General features: G+C 44.0%; 1 protein-coding gene across 1 annotated transcript in view; it reads left to right on the top strand.

Annotated features, from left to right (window-relative positions):
- The window catches only part of LOC129822288 (serine/threonine-protein kinase ULK2-like), a 50,026-nt gene that overhangs the window by 10,892 nt on the left and 20,103 nt on the right, over positions 1–19,031 (top strand). Inside the window, exons 2-4 of the mRNA XM_055880442.1 lie at positions 37–129; positions 338–379; positions 15,280–15,312. Coding sequence (XP_055736417.1) covers positions 37–129; positions 338–379; positions 15,280–15,312 — 168 coding nt within the window. The remainder of the gene's footprint in view (positions 1–36; positions 130–337; positions 380–15,279; positions 15,313–19,031) is intronic.

Below are 19,031 nucleotides of genomic sequence, written 5' to 3'. Positions count from 1 at the left end.
AATTGTTCTTTATTTCTCTCCTTGCTCCATCTGCAGAAGACGGATTGGGAGGTGGCCGTCAAGAGCATTAACAAAAAGAACCTCTCCAAGTCCCAGATCCTGCTTGGCAAGGAAATCAAAATCCTCAAGGTGAGTAGTATGCTTAACCTAATTGCTTGTCATTTATCTTGGAAATGTATTTAAAGAATTAGTTGACATCGATCCTCCATCAGTCAGCATGTTTGACTGAAAGGCCTTGACTTCCTTGTTATAAATGTAAATAGAAGCCAGTCGTCACGTCAACAGTACAGTAGCTAATGCGTCACTAATGTGCTTCTTTCTTCATTACTTTTCCCAGGAACTTCAACATGAGAACATTGTGGCACTTTACGATGTCCAGGTAAGTGCTTATCTGGTTTTCCATTGAAGTAAGGTCGAGCTCAGCTGATTGCAGGCAGACTGGATGTGTCTACTGCATTTGATTTAGCCTAACTTCACTAAAGCCCGTAGGCTGCGTGCTGACAGCATCTAGTTCACTCTGGTGCTTTTTACAATGACCGCTCTTCGATTCAACTAGCCATTCTCTTCAACAGTGCTCAATTAGATCTACATGGCTAGAATCCAATTCTTTTATTCATTATAACTAGCCAAATGGGACAGTGCATGGGCAGTGCAGTGCAACTGTATACAAGCAGAACACTCACAATCACTAGATCACCAGTGAGACAGACAGACACATAATGGGTTGCCAAGCTCCTGAGTAGACCTTTTCTCTGTTTGCCCGGTCCATGTGGAGCTGGCTGCAGATTACCTGCAGATTGTGTGTAATGTTAGTGGACATTCATGTGTAAACCATTAACTTCGATAAGACTTCTGACTGGTGGTCCAAGGCTGTGACCACTGACTGACTGGTGGAGCTTCTCAGTCACATGACTGGCCATGGTTACACCAGCATCATGCATTGTACCACCCATCACCTCCGCTGGTCGTCAATCAGCACACACCGCTGACCGTCCTCAGTGATGTAACAGGGGGCAGGGTCATCCACTTCAAGGTGGGTGACAAAATGGCTGCCACCAAAGGTCAGGTTTTAGTCTCTCACCATGACCTTACTTCATGGTGACTACTGGACCTGTAGCTTTGGTTCACCATGGAAATCACTGAGAGCCTTCCATAAAAGAGCAGGAAAGCCTTTGAAAACCAGCTTAGCTCAGCCCTCAGTCCAAGAGCTCTCTGTGTTTTATTGTTCACTCCAAGGTTAGCAGATAGCCCTATGACTCACTCTGCATTCTCTATTTATAAAAAGCCTTTCCAGTAGGGTTACAGCCAATAGGGCACAGGTGTCAAACTCATTCCACGGGGGGCCGAGTGTCTGCGGGTTTTCGCTCCTCCCTTATACTTGATTGATGAATTAACATCACTAATTAGTTAGGAACTCCCCACACCTGGTTGTCTAGGGCTTTATTGAAAGGAAAAACCAAAAACCTGCAGACACTAGGCCCTCCGTGGAATGAGTTTGACACCCCTGCAATAGGGAGAGATGGAAAGAGCGGTAAAGAGAGAAAGTTATTGAAGTCATGATCAAGCAGCGCTGCCCACATGGTGAGGCACTTTCTTTGTTTATGTAAGCCTCCCACCGGGACCCTGCTGCTCTACCCATCCGACCTTCCTCCCTTCATCCCTCTATCCGCACCCCTGATGTGATCACCACGTATAGTCAGACCTTTAATTATACTAATGTAGCGTGTGATGTATAATGAGTTTGAAAAGCACCTTATCCATACTGAATGGATGGAAGTAGGTTAAACCCACTAATACAGGCACTAGGTGCCAATATATTTTCATACCCCTTATGATTAAGGTTAAGATTGAGGGTCAGGGAGTCTGATCATAACTACTTGACCAAGAGTAAGTGGACACCTGCTCGGTGAATATCTCATTCAAAAGTCATAGCGTTCTCCTGGCATTCTCCAAACCCAGATTCCTTTGTCGGACTGCCAGATGGTGAAGCGTGATTCATCACTCCAGAGAACGTGTTTCCACTGCTCCAGAGTCAAATGGTGGTGAGTTTTTCACCACTCCAGCCACGTTTGGCATTGCGCATGGTGATGTTAGGCTTGTGTGTGGCTGCTCGGCCATGGAAACCCATTTTGTTAAGCTTCCGGTGAACAGTTCTTGTGCTGACGTTGTTTCCAGAGGCAGTTTGAAACTCTGTAGTGAGTGTTGCAACAGGACAGATGATTTTTACGCGCTACTTGCTTCAGCACTCGGCAGTCCCGTTCTGTGAGCTTGTGGGGCCTACCACTTATCGGCTGAGCCGATGTTGCGCCTAGAGGTTTCCACTTCACAAATAACAGCACTTACAGTTGACCGTGGCAGCTCTAGCAGTGCAGAAATTTGACGAACAGACTTGTTGGGAAGGTGGCATCTCATGACAGTGCCATGTTGAGTCACTGAGCTCTTCAGTAAGGCCATTATATTGCCAATGTTTGGCTATGGAGATTGCATTGGTTGGGTGCTCGATTGTATACACCTGTCAGCAACGGGTGTAGCTGAAATAGCCGAATCCACTAATTTGAAGGGATGTCCACATACTTTTGTGTATATAAACTGTATGTGGTTAGGGGAGCGGGCAACTTCTACCTGGAAGTGAGTCGGAATGCCACAGAACACTAACCATAATTGAAGACACTGGTTTGGGCTTTGTGTGTAGTGTGTCTTAGTCAGTCTCTTTCTTTCTCTCCCCCCTCTTCTCCTCTCCCCCCATTGGCAGGACCCTCCCTGGGCCATCTCTCCCCTCTGCAGCTGTCACTTTTGGCACACAGGCAGTGGGGCTTAGAGATGTCGTCTGAAAGGGAAGAGAGGAGAGACTGCAGCTTTGGTGTTTTAGAAGGAGACGAAGATAGTGTTGCAGTGTTATTGATGGGTGTTAGGCCTCCAAGCGCCCTCTCTCTTTCTAGGGTTTCTTTTCACTCTGTCTCTCTTTCTATTGCACTCTCTCTCATTTCTCTCCTTTGTTTTGTTCCCCTGGTCATAGTTTCCCCTCTCCAGTCACCAGTTACAATCTCGGCCTTTCTGTATGTCTGTCTGGTATGTTGTTTATTCCCCTCTCTGTGACCATCTGAATGTGCAGCCTGACCGTATTTGAGAAGTGTGGGAGAATGCTGGCTTCTGGCTTTGTGACTGCTGGGTTTCTCTCTCCCTGTCATTCTTCCCTCTTTTCCTTCCTCCCTTTTTTATCTATCCCTCTCCTACTCTCTTTCTCCATGCATCTCTCTATCTCTCTCTCCCTTTCACTCTTCAATCTCCCTTATTTTTATCTCTCTAACCATACTCTCTCTCGTGTCTCTCTCTCTCTCTGTGGGCCTCTGCCCAGCTTCTTCAGCTGTTCTGGCTTGCACTACATGCGCCGGGTCACTCAGTTTACCCAGAGAGCTGTAAATGATAGGGCTTGTGCAACAACCACCAGACAGAGTTACAGCATTGTCCTGGCGAGGGCATTGGGGCACCCTCCCCTCTCCCTCTGACTGACAAGGAAAATAGTTGCCATTGTCGGCTAGGTCGCTGTTGTGAGACATACCTAAGACAGCTGCCACCCTATCTTTCCAATAGAAGATAGCAGGTGCTCATGTATCTTTGCCCTCATTCCTGTGGATGTTTATGGAGCCCCGGTTAAAGGTGCAATATGCATAAATCGCTCCACCATTTAATCTCAAACACAGTAAAAATAATAATAATTCAATAACCAAAAATTATGTATTTTCAACTGTTTGAAGCTGGTGTTCAAAACCAATAGTAAAAGACGCAAAAATTTAACTCAACAATAGGAAACGTAGAAATAGCGCACACAGAACCGATTATACTGCTTCCTAGACTTGCTTTTATTGAGAATGACAGATCTATAACTCACATTTCTATGTGAATTTGGTAAGGTTGCCCAAAACGTTAAATATTGTAGCTTTAACATTTAGCAAGGCCTAGCACGGGGGTAGGCATCTAGATTCAGCCATGGGCTGATTTTTTTTCTTGGGGGGGGGGGGGCGGAACATAATTATATTAATTTGACACTGCAAATTGACCACAACTAAGCCCAAAAAGAGATTGTATTTGAAAATAACAATTTCATACATTATTTGCATTGAGACATGATCACATATTTATTTGTGGGAATACTTGAGTTGAGTTTATTTAATTTTTACAGGGACAGTGCACATTAATTAACCTTTCAGTAAAAATGCCGTTTTTTGCCAGCCGTCTCATTTTCAACCGCAGTCCCTGGGCAGGTTATTAAAAATAATTACAATCATTGAGCAGTGAGCACACGCAGAGCAACATAGGACAAGCAAGACATAGCATACAGACAGAGCAACACAAGACAAAATTCATAAAAGCAACAATGTGTTTCCACACCTCACAGGCTACAGACAACATGGGAAGTGGCAATACACAGCTAGGGATTATGTTCACAAATCTGATTGACCTTTAGCCATGTCTTCATGCATTTTGTGAAAGTGTGATATGTGGTGCAGTTATGTGTGTCTGATGGCAGTGTATTCCAGACATGGGAAGCTCTCGCAGAGAAAGCGGACTTACTAAAGGTGATTTTCCTTTAGGCAAACTATACAGTCACCTCTCATGGCAGACCTTGTGGATCTGCTGCCATATGTTTGGGTTTTCTGTTAAACAAAAATACTGAGTGGAGGGGGAGCCAGGCCATTTAGGATCTTGAATACAAGACATGCGTCGGTGTATTGCACAAGATTTCCCAACTCAGGAGCTCATGCTTTCTGAGGATGTAACAGTGATGATGGCTATTGAGCTTCCTATCAAGCACTTTGAGAGCCTATTTTTAGACAGACTGAATAGGTTTTAATGTTGTATAGCAAGCTTGGGCCCAACTAGTCTAGCAGTATGTTAATTAAGTGGGGGAGTATCATAGATTTGAAGTACAGTTTTGCTACCTTTTGTAGTCAAACAATTTCGTATAAATCGGAAATTGGCTAGGTTGAATTTGGTTATTTGAATTACCTTTTTCACCTGCTTTTTAAAAGAGAGGTTGGAATCAAGTATGATGCCAAGGTACTTAAAATCAGATACCACCTGGAGCTTCTCCCCTGACATAGACATCTAGTTCAGTAGCATCTGTTGCCCTCTTTGTGAAGAACATGCAAACAGTTTTTTTTTCACATTGAGATGCAAACACAAGTCACTGAGCCACTTTGTAACCTGGACCATTACAGTAGTGAGTTCTTGTGCAGCTTGTTGTTTGCTATTTGCATGCACATATATGACTGTATCATCTGCATACATTTGAACTTCAGACCCAGTACAGACAGAAGGCAGATCAGTAATGTACAGGCTGAACAGGAGTTGCCCCAGTATTGACCCTGGGCCACGCCCACATCATAGCTAAGAGTGGGAGACAGCTCATTGCTCACTCTGACACTGAGTTCTGCCTTCAAGGTATGATTTCATCCATCTCAAGGCATCGGGGATAAAGTTGAACTTGGACAATTTTGTGATGAGAATCTCATGGTTAACAGTATCAAAAGCCTTCCTTAGGTCCAGAAACACAGCCCCAACAATGCCACCTTTGTCCATCTTGGACTTCACATTTTCCAGAAGAAAGCAGTTGGCCATTTCTGTGGAGTGTTTCGCTCTGAAGCCAAACTGCATGGAGTGTAATGTGAAGGGGCTGTTGTTGAGGTGGGCAATCAGTTGTTCTGCTACACACTTTTCAACAACCTTTGACACCACAGGTAGTATACTAATGGGCCTGTAGTTACTCACGTCAGCAGGGTCGCCTGATTTAAAGATGGCCGTTATTATGGCCGACTTCCATACCCTTGGAAACACCCCGAGACCAATAGATGTGTTGGTGACCTTAGTAATGGAGCCAATGAGTGACACTTTGTAGTTTTTAAGAAAGGTAGAGTCCAGCCCAAACACATCTTTGGCTTTAGAGTTCTTTAGTGAGCTAATCACCTTGTTCACCTTTGACTCAGAAACCTCCCTTATGATGAAGACAGGTTGAGCGTCATTCACTAGCACTGAGCCCAAGAAACCAGTGGAGGGGTTCTGTGTCAGTACCCTGACAGAGTCAATAAAGTAGGAATTGAAGGCTAATGCTATTATGACTGAATCCTGTGTGAGATTGTTATTCACCATGATTTCTAGGCTTTTTGCAGTGTTACTATGGTCTTTCCCTGTTAACTTTTTTAGATTCTCCCAGATCAATTTAGAATTTCCCTTTGCTTCACCAATTATGTTAATAAAAAAGTTTGCCTTGGCCTGTCTGATTTCTTTCATCACCTTATTTCTCAACGTGGTAAACCTACATCTGTCATGCTCTAATTTGGATCTTAGGGCTATTTTTAGAGCATAATCTCGTTCTTTCATCAATTTCCAGATTTCTCCATTTAGCCAAGGAAGAGTGCTCTTTTGGCCAGGTTTGGATTTGATTTTCTTTAGGAAACCATTTATTGTAGTCTTGATTGTGGATAGAAAAACTTGACTATCAGCTTCCACATCTGTATAGGACAAGAGATCATTCCAGTTACTTCCCTTAATTGCGTTTTCAAAATAGTTTAATTCACTCTTAGGTATTCTTAGTTGATCCGTCTTTTTAACAGTAGAGAGGTTAAACCTGCTCTTAGACAGCTTTCTGGCTATAAGTGTCAGACTATGATCAGATAGCCCAGTAACCATATTGAATGATTTAGTCACTCTCTCTGGTTTATTACTGAACACCAAATCAATCTGTGTTTTAGAGCAACAAGTCACCCTGGTTGGCCCTTTAACTAGCTGTGTAAGGTCAAAGGTATTAGTGATCCGTTTGAGGGTTTTTCTACAAGACTTGTCTTCATAATTAATGTTACAATCTCCCATTTAAGATGACCTCTTTCCCAAAATCACATTCCCTAAGCATGTTATTAAACTGATCAAAAAACACACTTTTGGTGGAAGGTGGCCCATACATTCCAATAAGGGTAAAAGACATTTGGGGAGACAGTGTAACGTTCAGGCCAATACATTCTAGTTCATTATCACATGACCACTCAATTTGTTTACATCGGATATGTTCTTTAATGTAAATCATCACACCCCCTCTTCCTTCAATCCTGTCTCTCCTGAAAACATTGTAGCCAGGCACAATCAAAGCAGCATATGGGGAGTTTTACGGAGCCATGTCTATGAGAGGCAGAGGAAGTCAAGGTTGGAGTCTGTGAGTAGATGTTGAATTTGATCACTTTTTGGAATGACACTACGAATGTTCAAGTGCCCCCCAGTAGTCCCTTGGGTTTAGCTCGTGGGTCCCAGATGACTCGAGAGTGATTGACACATTGAAAGAAGTTACATTTTCTGTGTTTTCTGACGGCTTGGTTTAGGCCGTTTTGATTTGGGGCAGTTCGGTAGCGCAATTAACAATCCCTCCCGCCTGCACTGGATGCGGGGAACTAATTAAAACAGCTTGCGAACCAGAAGCAGAGTCAGGGATTGCATATAGCGACTTGGGTATGTTTGAAAAGTAAAAATCTATCCTGGAGCCGGGTGAGTCGAGAGAAACCATGGGACCATAGCACTCACCCACTTCCACAGCGGCGACGATCAGTGGACGAGGCCATCCACTGCTTTCCACTCTGGTGAGTATCGCTGGCTTGGTGACGTTAGGCCCAGGATTGAGTTGCACATCCCCGGAGAGCAGGAGGGTAGTGAACAGGTAGTTTAACAGTTTCCGATAAATGTTGGACTTGTGTTTGTTACGCCTAAGCGCTACAGTGGAATAGGGAGTGAGTTAGACTTGGCCATTATTCAGAATTTATGGTATGCTGTGTATTGTGCGCTCCCGTGGAACGGTGAACCAATGTGTTTGGTGTTGATATTCTCCGGTAGTAGACTGATTGTGTCATCCCAGCAAGGACGCACTGAGATTATCAGTAGAGCAGCTACATAACTGACAATCATGGCAAAGTACTGGAGATAAAACACATAATTGTGCTTTAACTCTTTGCATGATTTACTTAGCTGGGGTCGGCGTACACCTGATGTTTTAGATAAAATAACAGCATTCGTATGAGAAGCGGCACCTGCCGCACCACCCTGTCTTCCGTCCGCCATTATCCTCTTTCCTACTTTGGAACAGATTTTTGGGGGGGGGGTGGAAATAATTGCGATTTCTGCAATTATATATTTTTTGGCTGAATTCCTGGTATTGTTTAATAATAAAAAAAATGTTTTGTCCAAATAGTAAAAGAACAAAAACTAGACCTGACATCTGGATTCAGATATAGGCCTAGATATTAGCCTGTCCTTACTCCTACTCTTCAGTCTTAGTTGAGGTGGAGGGCCGCTAGTGGTTACCGATGCCACACCCCTGAAAGGCCAATTAAGCTTGTGTGGTCTGTTTACAGTCGACAGTCATTAGCTGAGTCATTAGGAGGACTGTCACTGCGTGTTTGTAAGTGTGTGTGAGGTGGTGCCTCGTTAGAGAACGCTGCTTGAAAGGCCCGCTTCACGGTGAGGGCTCCTTTAGATCTTAATGTTGGCAAAACGTAAGCCTAGCCTATAGATACAAACATCACAGACCTTGTGATAGCAATCATTCATGTGTAGTATACAGTATACCCTATGAGGGCTATGCGGAGACCTCCACTCACTCACACACACACACACACACACACACACACACACACACACACACACACACACACACAGAGCATACACACTCAAACAAATGAATCTGTCATGCTCAACACACAGCAATCACTAGTACACACACACACAACTACTCTCACGTACACACACACAGCAATCACTAGTACACACACACACAACTACTCCATCTATCACGTACACACACACGCATGCTCTCACATAATCACACTGTTGCTATTCCTGGTCTTCTGGCCTACACCACTATGTGCTAATACCTCAGTGACATATTAGTGTGAATGTGGTCTCTAACCATGCACTGACTAGTTTCACACACATTCTTTGTGAATCCCTGTGCGTGTGAGATTTCCGACTGTTTTTATCTCCTTCTGCACGTATTGGAAGTCTCTGTGGAAATGAAACCAACGTCTGATAAATGACTCAATATAACTAATTAATTAGAGTGTTTTCAGAAAGGAGTCATGTTTATAAAGACAGTATGGGTGTAGGGCTGGGTGACGGGAAGGTTACAGAGCTTATTCTGATCCTGAGGTGTTCTGCTCATTAGGCTTATATCATAACAGGCCTATGCAACACTAGCTAGGCTACGTCTGTCCCTGCTCTTCTTTTTGGAGCTGTTAGCATTAAGCGGGAGTGAGGCAGCAGTGTGATGCAGAGAACAGTAATCACAGAGTCTCTCTCCAGGCTGACAGAGCCCAGACTGTACAGCATTGCTCGGTACATACCTGCTATTTCATTAAAGGTTCACTGCAGAGAGCGAGAGTGTGTAAGTGGTAGACCCATAAGGCATTGAAATGGATTCGAGACCATCTTGAATTGGCATCTATGACACTAGCCTGGTACACAGCCCACACTGATTCACCAGATATGAAACTGGAGAGGGAGAGGTTGACCAATAAGAGCCACAACGAAAATAGAAAGAAGTAGGTCTACAGGTTCATTTGCATTATTTTTGTTAGTCGTCATACATTTTATTTATCACACGCATACAGAGCCTAGTTTGAGGAGCGGAATAGCCTACAACCTGTCAGTCAGCACGAGAGTAGCTCCTCAAAAAGTGGTCAGGCTACGGGAGTGAAACCTGATTTTGTAAGCCCAGTCATTGTGCAACCAATAACAAACGCTAAATTCAATCGCGTGTTAACTTTGGTGCCAAGATTAAAAAATATCTATTTTTATTTCTCAATCTCAACTGGTAAACCGGGCCTCCCATTCGCCATTCGGCTGGATGCCTGTCGACCGTTGACTATCAGACGTGACCCACCACTTTGCAATGTCAGCTTGAGGCAGTGTAATTGGTCACTTTACTTCAAATAATGAGGCATGTCTTACCTTGCTTCAAAGTAGCTTTGCGAAAATCCATCCACAGAAACGTGGTGGCAATTATTTTATAAAGACTTCCTTGTGCCATTAATCAGCATTTCTCTCCTCTTGTATTGGTTTTCATATCAACTTTCTTTCGTTGTCCAGAAGCACAATCTTAGTCATATTAGCAACCCATCATAGTAGTTGCTATTAGATGTTAATCTCTGTTACATATGGAACTGCTCACATTAGGTGTGCTGTTTACAACTGTGTCTTCCCCATAATGCATTTTGGTGAATGTTTGAAAATGACATTTTATTAGCTGCTGCATTACAGGAGTTGCATGTTGAATAATAAGCTACAGTCTTTTGACTGGAAGAAGATAGGCTTGATATTGTTGCATGTTTCTATTAAGCTCTTAATGAAAAATGTCCGGTCCTTGTATGCATGAGAGGAAGAGGTGACGTGAGAGGTTTCACTCTCACCAAAATCTGTTCAAAATAAGTCCAACGCGTTTCTATGGGGTTATTTTGGGCCTTAGCTTGTCGTCTGCCTTCTCGCCTTGGGACGATTACCATTGTTAGGGCGGAAACATGAGCATCTCGTCATTATATACATGTCTTTGATAGTATTTTCTGTTGGTCACGTCATTTTACTGTTTGGATTATTATGTATTTTTACTGGTTAATGAGGGTCAGTTAGTGAGCAGTTAAATTGACCAAAATGTGCATCCATAGAAAGAAGAGAGGCAGGGTAGGAGGTGGGTTTGTTTATGAAGGTTAAGAGTCATGCGTCTGTGAGGCAGTCCCGTGGTGGAAGCTTTCAAAACCTCTTCTGAACTCTGGTAGAACACTGTATCCTAGCATCAGCGAGAGAGAGAGTGTGTGTGTGTGTGTGTGTGTGGAAAGAAGGGGAGGTAAAGCGAGGTAAACGGGGCGGGGGGGCTGACTTGATAAAATAAGGGGTGGGCCCTGGGCAGTAGAACTTGTTCTTGGCGCACATGGGAGATTTCAGGAATCCTGTCGGTTTTCCTAGAAAACCAACTGTCTGCCCCTCTGTATTCCATCATCTGGCTTTTTTTTACAGCCCGTTAAATGGGTTAGAACATTCTCCATACTGTAGCAGTTAGCAACTCCCTCCCAGCACACTCAAATCTCCCCCCACACACACATACTGCTTTCACATAAGATTTATAGTATTTAGCGTGTAAAACAAAGTGGGCAATGTTAATAACCCCCTTACAAACATGCCCCTTTTTACCACAGTCTTGCCTGCATAGGCTTTTTATACCTTTTATTTATTTATTTATTTTACCTTTTATTTAACCAGGTAGGACAGTTGAGAACAAGTTCTCATTTGCAACTGCGATCTGGACAAGATAAAGCAAAGCAGTGTGACAAAAACAACAGAGTTACACATGGGATAAACAAAACATAGACAGATTTTTGGTTGGGAGTAGGCCTAGGATACTAAGCGACTAACAAGTGGATTATTTTTCTCTTCACTCGCAAACTAGATACGATGGCAAAATGTTGTAATAAATGAGCCAACTAGACAAGATGATGATGAGCAGCATTCACCTCAACATAGATAACATTTCTCTAGCCTAATTGTAGCCCAACCAATATCCGAACGAAGATTCAGTGAAAACAAAAGTCTGACAGATGAATCTGTCAAGATGAGCCCCCACGCTTGTCTCAAATCAGAGCGATGGCGCTGTCCCAATCAAAATGGTGCTGAAATTGTCATCTAGTTGACCACACGCAGGTAGGCTATTGCTTAAAATATATTTCAAGGATTACTTTGGCAGTTTCAGTAAGCAACCATTTGATACATGCCTTCAGTTGCATTAGCCTACTTCATTCCAGTATTTTCATAATTCAGTGCTATTTATTCCCACTGTAATTATTTCTGGATCCATCCCATTGTGGTTAAGAAAACAGTGCATGCTTAGTGGTGGGCTATGCCAAGAGATGGGCTAGATGCCTTGCAACGTTTAGAACTGCCAGGAGGATGGTAACAGGGCGCTGCCTAGCAAGAGTTTAAGAGCGTAGTGTGTGCCAATGCCGCCTCAGCATTATGGCTATGTTTTATACGAAGCCGTAGGCAGAACTTTACCGAAATGTTATTTTTTAAATTTTCTTTAACCCATATTTTACCAAGTAAGTTGACTGAGAACACAATCTCATTTACAGCAACTAGGTCATTTGGCTTTGATACCGGCAATACCTTTCAGATCTAAAAAAAAAAAAAAAAAAAAAATGTTGGAAAAAGTTGACGGGATGGTAAACTATAGTACTGTAGTTGTGTGCTTTGTTCGCCCTAAGTGAGGAAAAATAACACACAAACATGCATATTTGGTTCAATATGCACCAAGTAAGGAGAAAGTGTTGTGCTAGAGGCATCTAATTTCATGAGTCAATATTTTCCTGACATTCTTTATTGTACTGTCTTTTCTATACTCCTCTGCCTTGTTTTGGCCTAAGGAGAGGGAAGAGGAGCAGGATACCTCTTGTTATTTGGCCTAATTTCTGGACACTCGTGACCTAAAACGGGGATCTCATAGAGAGACATTGCCAGGTTGTATCTGATGTGATGCCTTTGCAGGACATTAGGTTCTCCCATAGGGACAGTCAGTGCCCTTCCACTGTGAGTAGATCACCTGTGTGTGTGTGTCTATTGTGCACATGTGTGATGAAAACACCAACAGGTCACGTGCCACCAATAACAAAGCAGTATGTCCACCGCTGCCCTAAGGGTTCACCCTGTCTCTGAAACACATTAACAGAACAACGCTCTCTCAGCAAGTTATAATCATCATAGCATGCGTCATATAATCACCACAGTGTCTGTCATAGGGTGTGACACAGCTATGTATCTAGCGTGCAGTAATATTAGACTAGGCTAGATACTTGGTTCTCAGAATGCTCTTTGCGTAACAGATGCGTGCCGGGTGGATTTCCAGTCCACATATGGAACCCTATTCTCTAAAGTCTTCAGCAATTTTAAACTGAGCCAAGCCGACCGCCTCCCCTCTCTTCTCCCTCTGTTCCCTTCCCTCCCTTCATTCTTATGTAGCCCAGCACTCATGGAGTCAATTGTGTGACGCAACAAGCAGGACCGACACACTGAGAATGTTGTTGTTGTTTTGGACCGGCTCTAGAGGGGCTGGCATTCTAAAACTGTCTGAGGTGGAGGGCTGAAGCGGTGGAAAATGCTTGGGGGATGTTTTGAGTTTCCCTCAAGACAGCAACATTTCTTCGAGCTGATGTAGTACACTTCCTTCCAGTGTTTCCTAGAAGAGCATCGATCAAAGCTTGTTTGTGGCATAACTCTGGCTGGATCGCCTGGTGACTCAGTGGTTTTCCATCTAACAAGTGGATGGGAATAGAAGGATTGTGAAATGCTTTTATAAGTGGAATATGACTGCCTGTGTTTGTGGGGCTGCTGATGTTGGATAGCATGAAGCAGAATTGTTTGTGCTGCTGTTTTTGTTTTGGCATATTCCTTTTGAGGAAGGAGGGTTATGTAGAATAACCCTGTTGGCAGGTCTTGTGTGTGTCCAATTCTTTAACAGATAGTGTTTTGAGTAACAGTACATTCTGACTCATTGGGAGTCTCCTCTCTTGTGGTAAACATGTTGATAATAGCAACAGCTGTAACCAACCACTGCCTTTAGAAAGTGTCACTTAGTCTAGATTTGGACCATGGAAGAGGTTTTGGACTCTATTGTAGGATACATTTTATTTTGGCATAGACAGTTCATTTTCAACCTACTGAGGGCTGGAGGTTAAACGGGGTGAGGCTGTCCTGTATTTGTGCCTCTCACATATCAGTTACCCTCCCCCTCCAGGACAGTGTACAGCCTGGCCAACTCCCTTCTTTCCTTTCCTCCTATTCTTCCTCTCCCAGTCCCCCCCCCCCCCCCCCCCCCCCATCAACCAGTATAGTACAGGGGCTGAAAACGGCTAGTCCCCAGGCCAATACCAGCCACCACACACACACACACCGATCAGAGCAGATAATGGTGGTGGGGCCTCCCTACGTCTCCCCTCCCCCATTGCTACAACCCAACAGCAACATCCTTGAAATCCATTTTCCTAGTATCCACAGCCACGGGCCAGTGGGATTGGTCAGGGAGGAAGGGGCCCAGCCAATAAGCCTGGTGCAGGCTGACAGGTCAGCTGACAGGAAAAAGCTGAAGTGGAATTAATGGGTGGCTGGTTTGCAGAGCGAAAGCAGTGGTTTTTGCTCTCCAACTGGAGACCTTGGCTGAGAGATCATTAGAACCATAGAGTAATGCAGTCCAATAAATGACTAGAATGGCTGTTGGTAGTCAAGGAATTGATTTTCTGAGACCCTTTGATTTGTTAGTATGGTACACAGAAAATAATGACATTAAATTGTTTTGAAGTCATACACTCGTTAGAGATTAAAGAAGCCTTTCATGTGACAGGCTATTTCCTTCACCTAGAATCAATCATGGAAAGGGGTTTGCATGGTCTTGTCACAAGAAACACTTCTGGATCTAATCATAGATAGCCTACTTAGAATGGCGCTGAAGGGATTGGAAAATGTGTGACGACAGTTGTTGTTTTTTATGGTTGTTGTTAACTTCATCCACATGGCAAGCTGCTTGATCTGCCATATGATGCAGTACCCTCAACCTGACATCACACACACACACTCCCCCAAATACATGTGAGCTTGCTTGCTTAACCTGGAGGCCTGATTTTGTGTTACTTGGCTCCTGTCCAGCGTCTTCTTAGCTCCTCCATCACCATGTTGACAAGGTGTCCCCTATATCTGTCACATTGCCCAGTTCCCTTGAACCCAATAGCCCCGAACACACACACACACCCCAACAATCTCAGCTTGACCCTGCTGTGTAATGAACTCCGCTCCTTTCCCTTCAAGAATGTAGACCATAGCACGACACAGCTTTGAGGTGAGGGGTTCACTAAGGACGGCACGTTTTCTTTGAGGTGTGCCAATTTGATCTTAAACCCCATGTCAGTCGCACAGTGTGAGATGAAGGATGAGGGTGTCAATGTGTCTGTAGATTGGAGCCAGCTACTCTACTGTACGGATCTAATCCAGATCAGTTATGTGCTATGGGCTTCAGTTCATGCTTGGTGGCAAGGGAATCCTATTCTCTGTACTGTACACATATGATCCATCTGTACTGTATGTAGACTATATCTGTCTGTATCTGTACATACATGTCAGTCTGTTTGACGAAGCTGGTCCTCTACAGTAGTGGATGTGACAGGTGTTGTGAGAGATCACTCTAACACATGTTGTTTCTCTCCTCTCATTCAGGAAACTCCCAACTCTGTGTTCCTGGTCATGGAGGTAGGTGGTGTCACACTGGCAGAATGCAACCTCTTCTGCTGAGCTGCCTGTAAGCTGCCAGGGTCTCTATCTTTGTGTTGATACCTCTCCCCTCTCCTCTCTCCTTCCCCTTCTTTCTCTCTCTCCCCCTCCCTCTCATTGCTCAAGACCACAAAATTCCACAAAGCGCCTGAAGGAAAAAACTATGCCACCTTAAGTAGCCCTCAAAAAACATACCTGTACACCCACACCCGCTTTCCAGGAACACTGTTATCCAAGAGCAAACTGTGTTTGTTTGCCTTATATTTAGCCCTGAAATACTTATTATGCCCTTCTCATATTCAAGCTGTTAAGGTAACTGGCTGTGCAAGGTGTCTTGGAACCCTGTTACCGTGGCCTGCCTGGGGTGTTCTAGATTGTTGACATTAAGGAGGCGGGGTCTCCTGGCACAAGAGAAGAAACAGACATAAATCTGGCTTTGTAGCCTCTGAGAATCATTCAACCTTCGTATTATAGATAGAAGGCTGCTTAATCAACGCTATAGCACTCCAAGAGAGATGGGCATAGATGGTATCAACACTAGGCTAGCATGAATGCTAATCTGGCTGGTGTTTGCTAGACTGCCTGTTTTGCTTAGTAAGAAAGGCTTGTTTTACGCAATGGTTAGAGGAGGGAGCAGATTACTTATTAAGCAGTCACTTATTAAGCAATCAGCGCGCAGGGCTCACACTCCAGTCTTTTGGCAGCGGTTGGATCACATTAAAAACAATACTGTTTTAAGGGAAACGATGCCCTTTTAGCTGCAACATTGACTCAGTATGAAGCAAAGCAGTCTTCTTATTTGAACAAACATTATTTGTATGCAGTGTACCTCATAAATGATTGTCCTCACACAGAACTTAATCGGATAGATTCACTAGAATAGAATTATGGGCCCTTAACCATTCATGGCATCCCAAACTTTACAGCAATCAATGTGGGCACCCCCATAATAGTGAAATATATTGTTACCCTAGAATTCTGTGGTTATGGCGGACCCCTAAGAATGTGTTATTGAAACCCTGCTCAATGCCTCTGCTGCTTGCAGTAAAAGGATGGACATACTCACAGAGCATGAGGATAATAATTAATATAATAATTAATATAATAAGGATCTGAGCTGTAATTGATTTTCCTGTACAAAGGGTAAACAACATGATGTGGTAATAAACTGAACTGGAGTCAGATCCTCTCTTTAAGGCCAGATCAAACCAATGCTTTGATCAGAGGAAGTTTTGGTAACCAACAGGATTTAATTGGTGTTCTCATTTACAACTGCGACCTGGCCAAGATGGTGCAAAGCAGTGCGATACAAAGAACACAGAGTTACACATGGTATAAACAAACGTACAGTCAATAACAAAATAGAAATGTCTATATACAGTGTGTGCAAATGTAGTAAGATTAGGTAGGTAAGGCAATAAATAGGCCATAGTGGCAAAATAATTACAATTTAGCAATTAAACACTGGAGTGATAGATGTGCAGAAGATGAATATGCAAGTACGGCTACTGGGGTGCAAAGGAGCAGAAGAAAAAAAAATATGGGGATGAGGTAGTTGGGTGGGATGGGCTATGTACAGGTGCAATGATCGGTAAGCTGCTCTGACAGCTGATGCTTAAAGTTAGTGAGGGAGATATAAGTCTCCAGCTTCGGTGATTTTTGCAATTCGTTCCAGTCATTGGCAGCAGAGAACTGGAAGGAAAGGTGGCCAAATGAGGCTTTGGCGGTGACCAGTGAAATATACCTGCTGGAGCGTGTGCTACGGGTGGGTGCTGCTATGGTGACCAGTGAGCTGAGATAAGGCAGGGCTTTACCTAGCAAAGACTTATAGATGACCTGGAGCCAGTGGGTTTGGCGATGAATTTGAAGCGAGGGCCAGCCAACGAGAGCATACAGGTCGCAGTGGTGGGTAGTATATATGGGGCTTTGGTGACAAAACGAATGGCACTGTGATAGACTACACCCAATTTGCTGAATAGAGTGTTGGAGGCTATTTTGTAAATGACATCACCGAAGTCGAGGGTCGGTAGGATAGTCCGTTTTACGAGGGTATGTTTTGCAGCATGAGTGAAGGATGCTTTGTTGCGAAATTGGAAGCCAATTCTAGATTTAATTTTGGATTGGAGATGCTTAATGTGAGTCTGGAAGGAGAGTTTACAGTCTAACCAAAAACTAGGTATTTGTAGTTGTCCACATATTCTAAGTCAGAACCGTCCAGAGTAGTGATGCTAGACGAGGGTGCGGGCAGCGATCGGTTGAAGAGCATGCATTTAGTTTTACTTGCATTTAAGAGCAGTTGGAGGCCACAGGAGGAGTGTTGTATGGCATTGAAGCTCGTCTGAAGGTTTGTTAACACCGTGTCCAAAGAAGGGCCAGAAGTATACAGAATGGTGTCGTCTGCGTAGAGGTGGATCAGAGAATCACCAGCAGCAAGAGCGACATCATTGATGTATACAGAGAAAAGAGTCGGCCTGAGAATTGAACCGTGTGGCACCCCTATAGAGACTGCCAGAGGTCCGGACAACAGGCCCTCCGATTTGACACACTGAGCTCTATCTGAGAAGTAGTTGGTGAACCAGGCGAGGCAGTCATTTGAGAAACCCAGGCTGTTGAGTCCGCCAATAAGAATGTGGTGATTGACAGAGTCGAAAGTCTTAGTCAGGTCGATGAAGACGGCTGCACAGTATTGTCTTTTATCGATGGCGGTTATGATATCGTTTAGGACCTTGAGCGTAACTGAGGTGCACCCATGATCAGCTCGGAAACCAGAATGCATAGCGGTGAAGGTACGGTGGGATTCGAAATTGTCGGTGATCTGTTTGTTAACTTGGCTTTCAAAGACTTTAGAAAGGTAGGATAGAGAGAGGTCTGTAACAGTTTGGGTCTAGAGTGTAACCCCCCTTTGAAGAGGGGGATGTCCGCGGCTGCTTTCCAGTCTTTAGGGATCTCAGACGATACGAAAGAGGTTGTAACAGGCTTGTAATAAGGGTTGCAACAATTGCGGTGGATAATTTTAGAAAGAGAGGGTCCAGATTGTCTAGCCCAGCTGATTTGTAGGGGTCCAGATTTTGAAGCTCTTTCAGAACATCAGCTATCTGGATTTGGGTGAAGGATAAATGGGGGAGGTTTGGGCAAGTTGCCGTGGGGGGATGCAGAGCTGTTGACCGGGGTCGGGGTAGCCAGATGGAAAGCATGGCCAGCCGTAGAAAAATACTTGAAATTCTCGATTATCGGAGATTTATCGGTGGTGACAGTGTTTCCTAGCCTCAGTGCAGTGGGCAGCTGGGAGGAGGTGCTCTTATTCTCCATGGACTTTAGTGTCCCAGAACTTTTTGTAGTTTGTGCTATTTCTGTTTGTGTATATTTGTTCCTAACTTCCCTGAAAAGTTGCATATCGCGGGGGCTGTTCGATGCTAATGCAGTACGCCACAGGATGTTTTTGTGCTGTTCAAGGGCAGTCAGGTCTGGAGTGAACCAAGGGCTATAGTTGTTCTTAGTTCTACATTTTTTGAATAGGGCATGCTTGTTTAAGATGGTGAGGAAAGCACTTTTAAAGAATGACCAGGCATCCTCTACTGACAGAATGAGGTCAATTTCCTTCCAGGATGCCCGGGCCAGGTCGATTAGAAAGGCCTGCTCACTGAAGTGTTTTAGGGAGCGTTTGACAGTGATGAGGGGTGGTCGTTTGACCGCAGACC

Source organism: Salvelinus fontinalis, chromosome 24 (genome assembly GCF_029448725.1).
Source record: "Salvelinus fontinalis isolate EN_2023a chromosome 24, ASM2944872v1, whole genome shotgun sequence".
NCBI lineage: Eukaryota > Metazoa > Chordata > Actinopteri > Salmoniformes > Salmonidae > Salvelinus > Salvelinus fontinalis.
The sequence above is the reverse complement of the archived record's forward strand: the minus strand, read 5'-3'. Positions and strand labels throughout refer to the sequence as shown.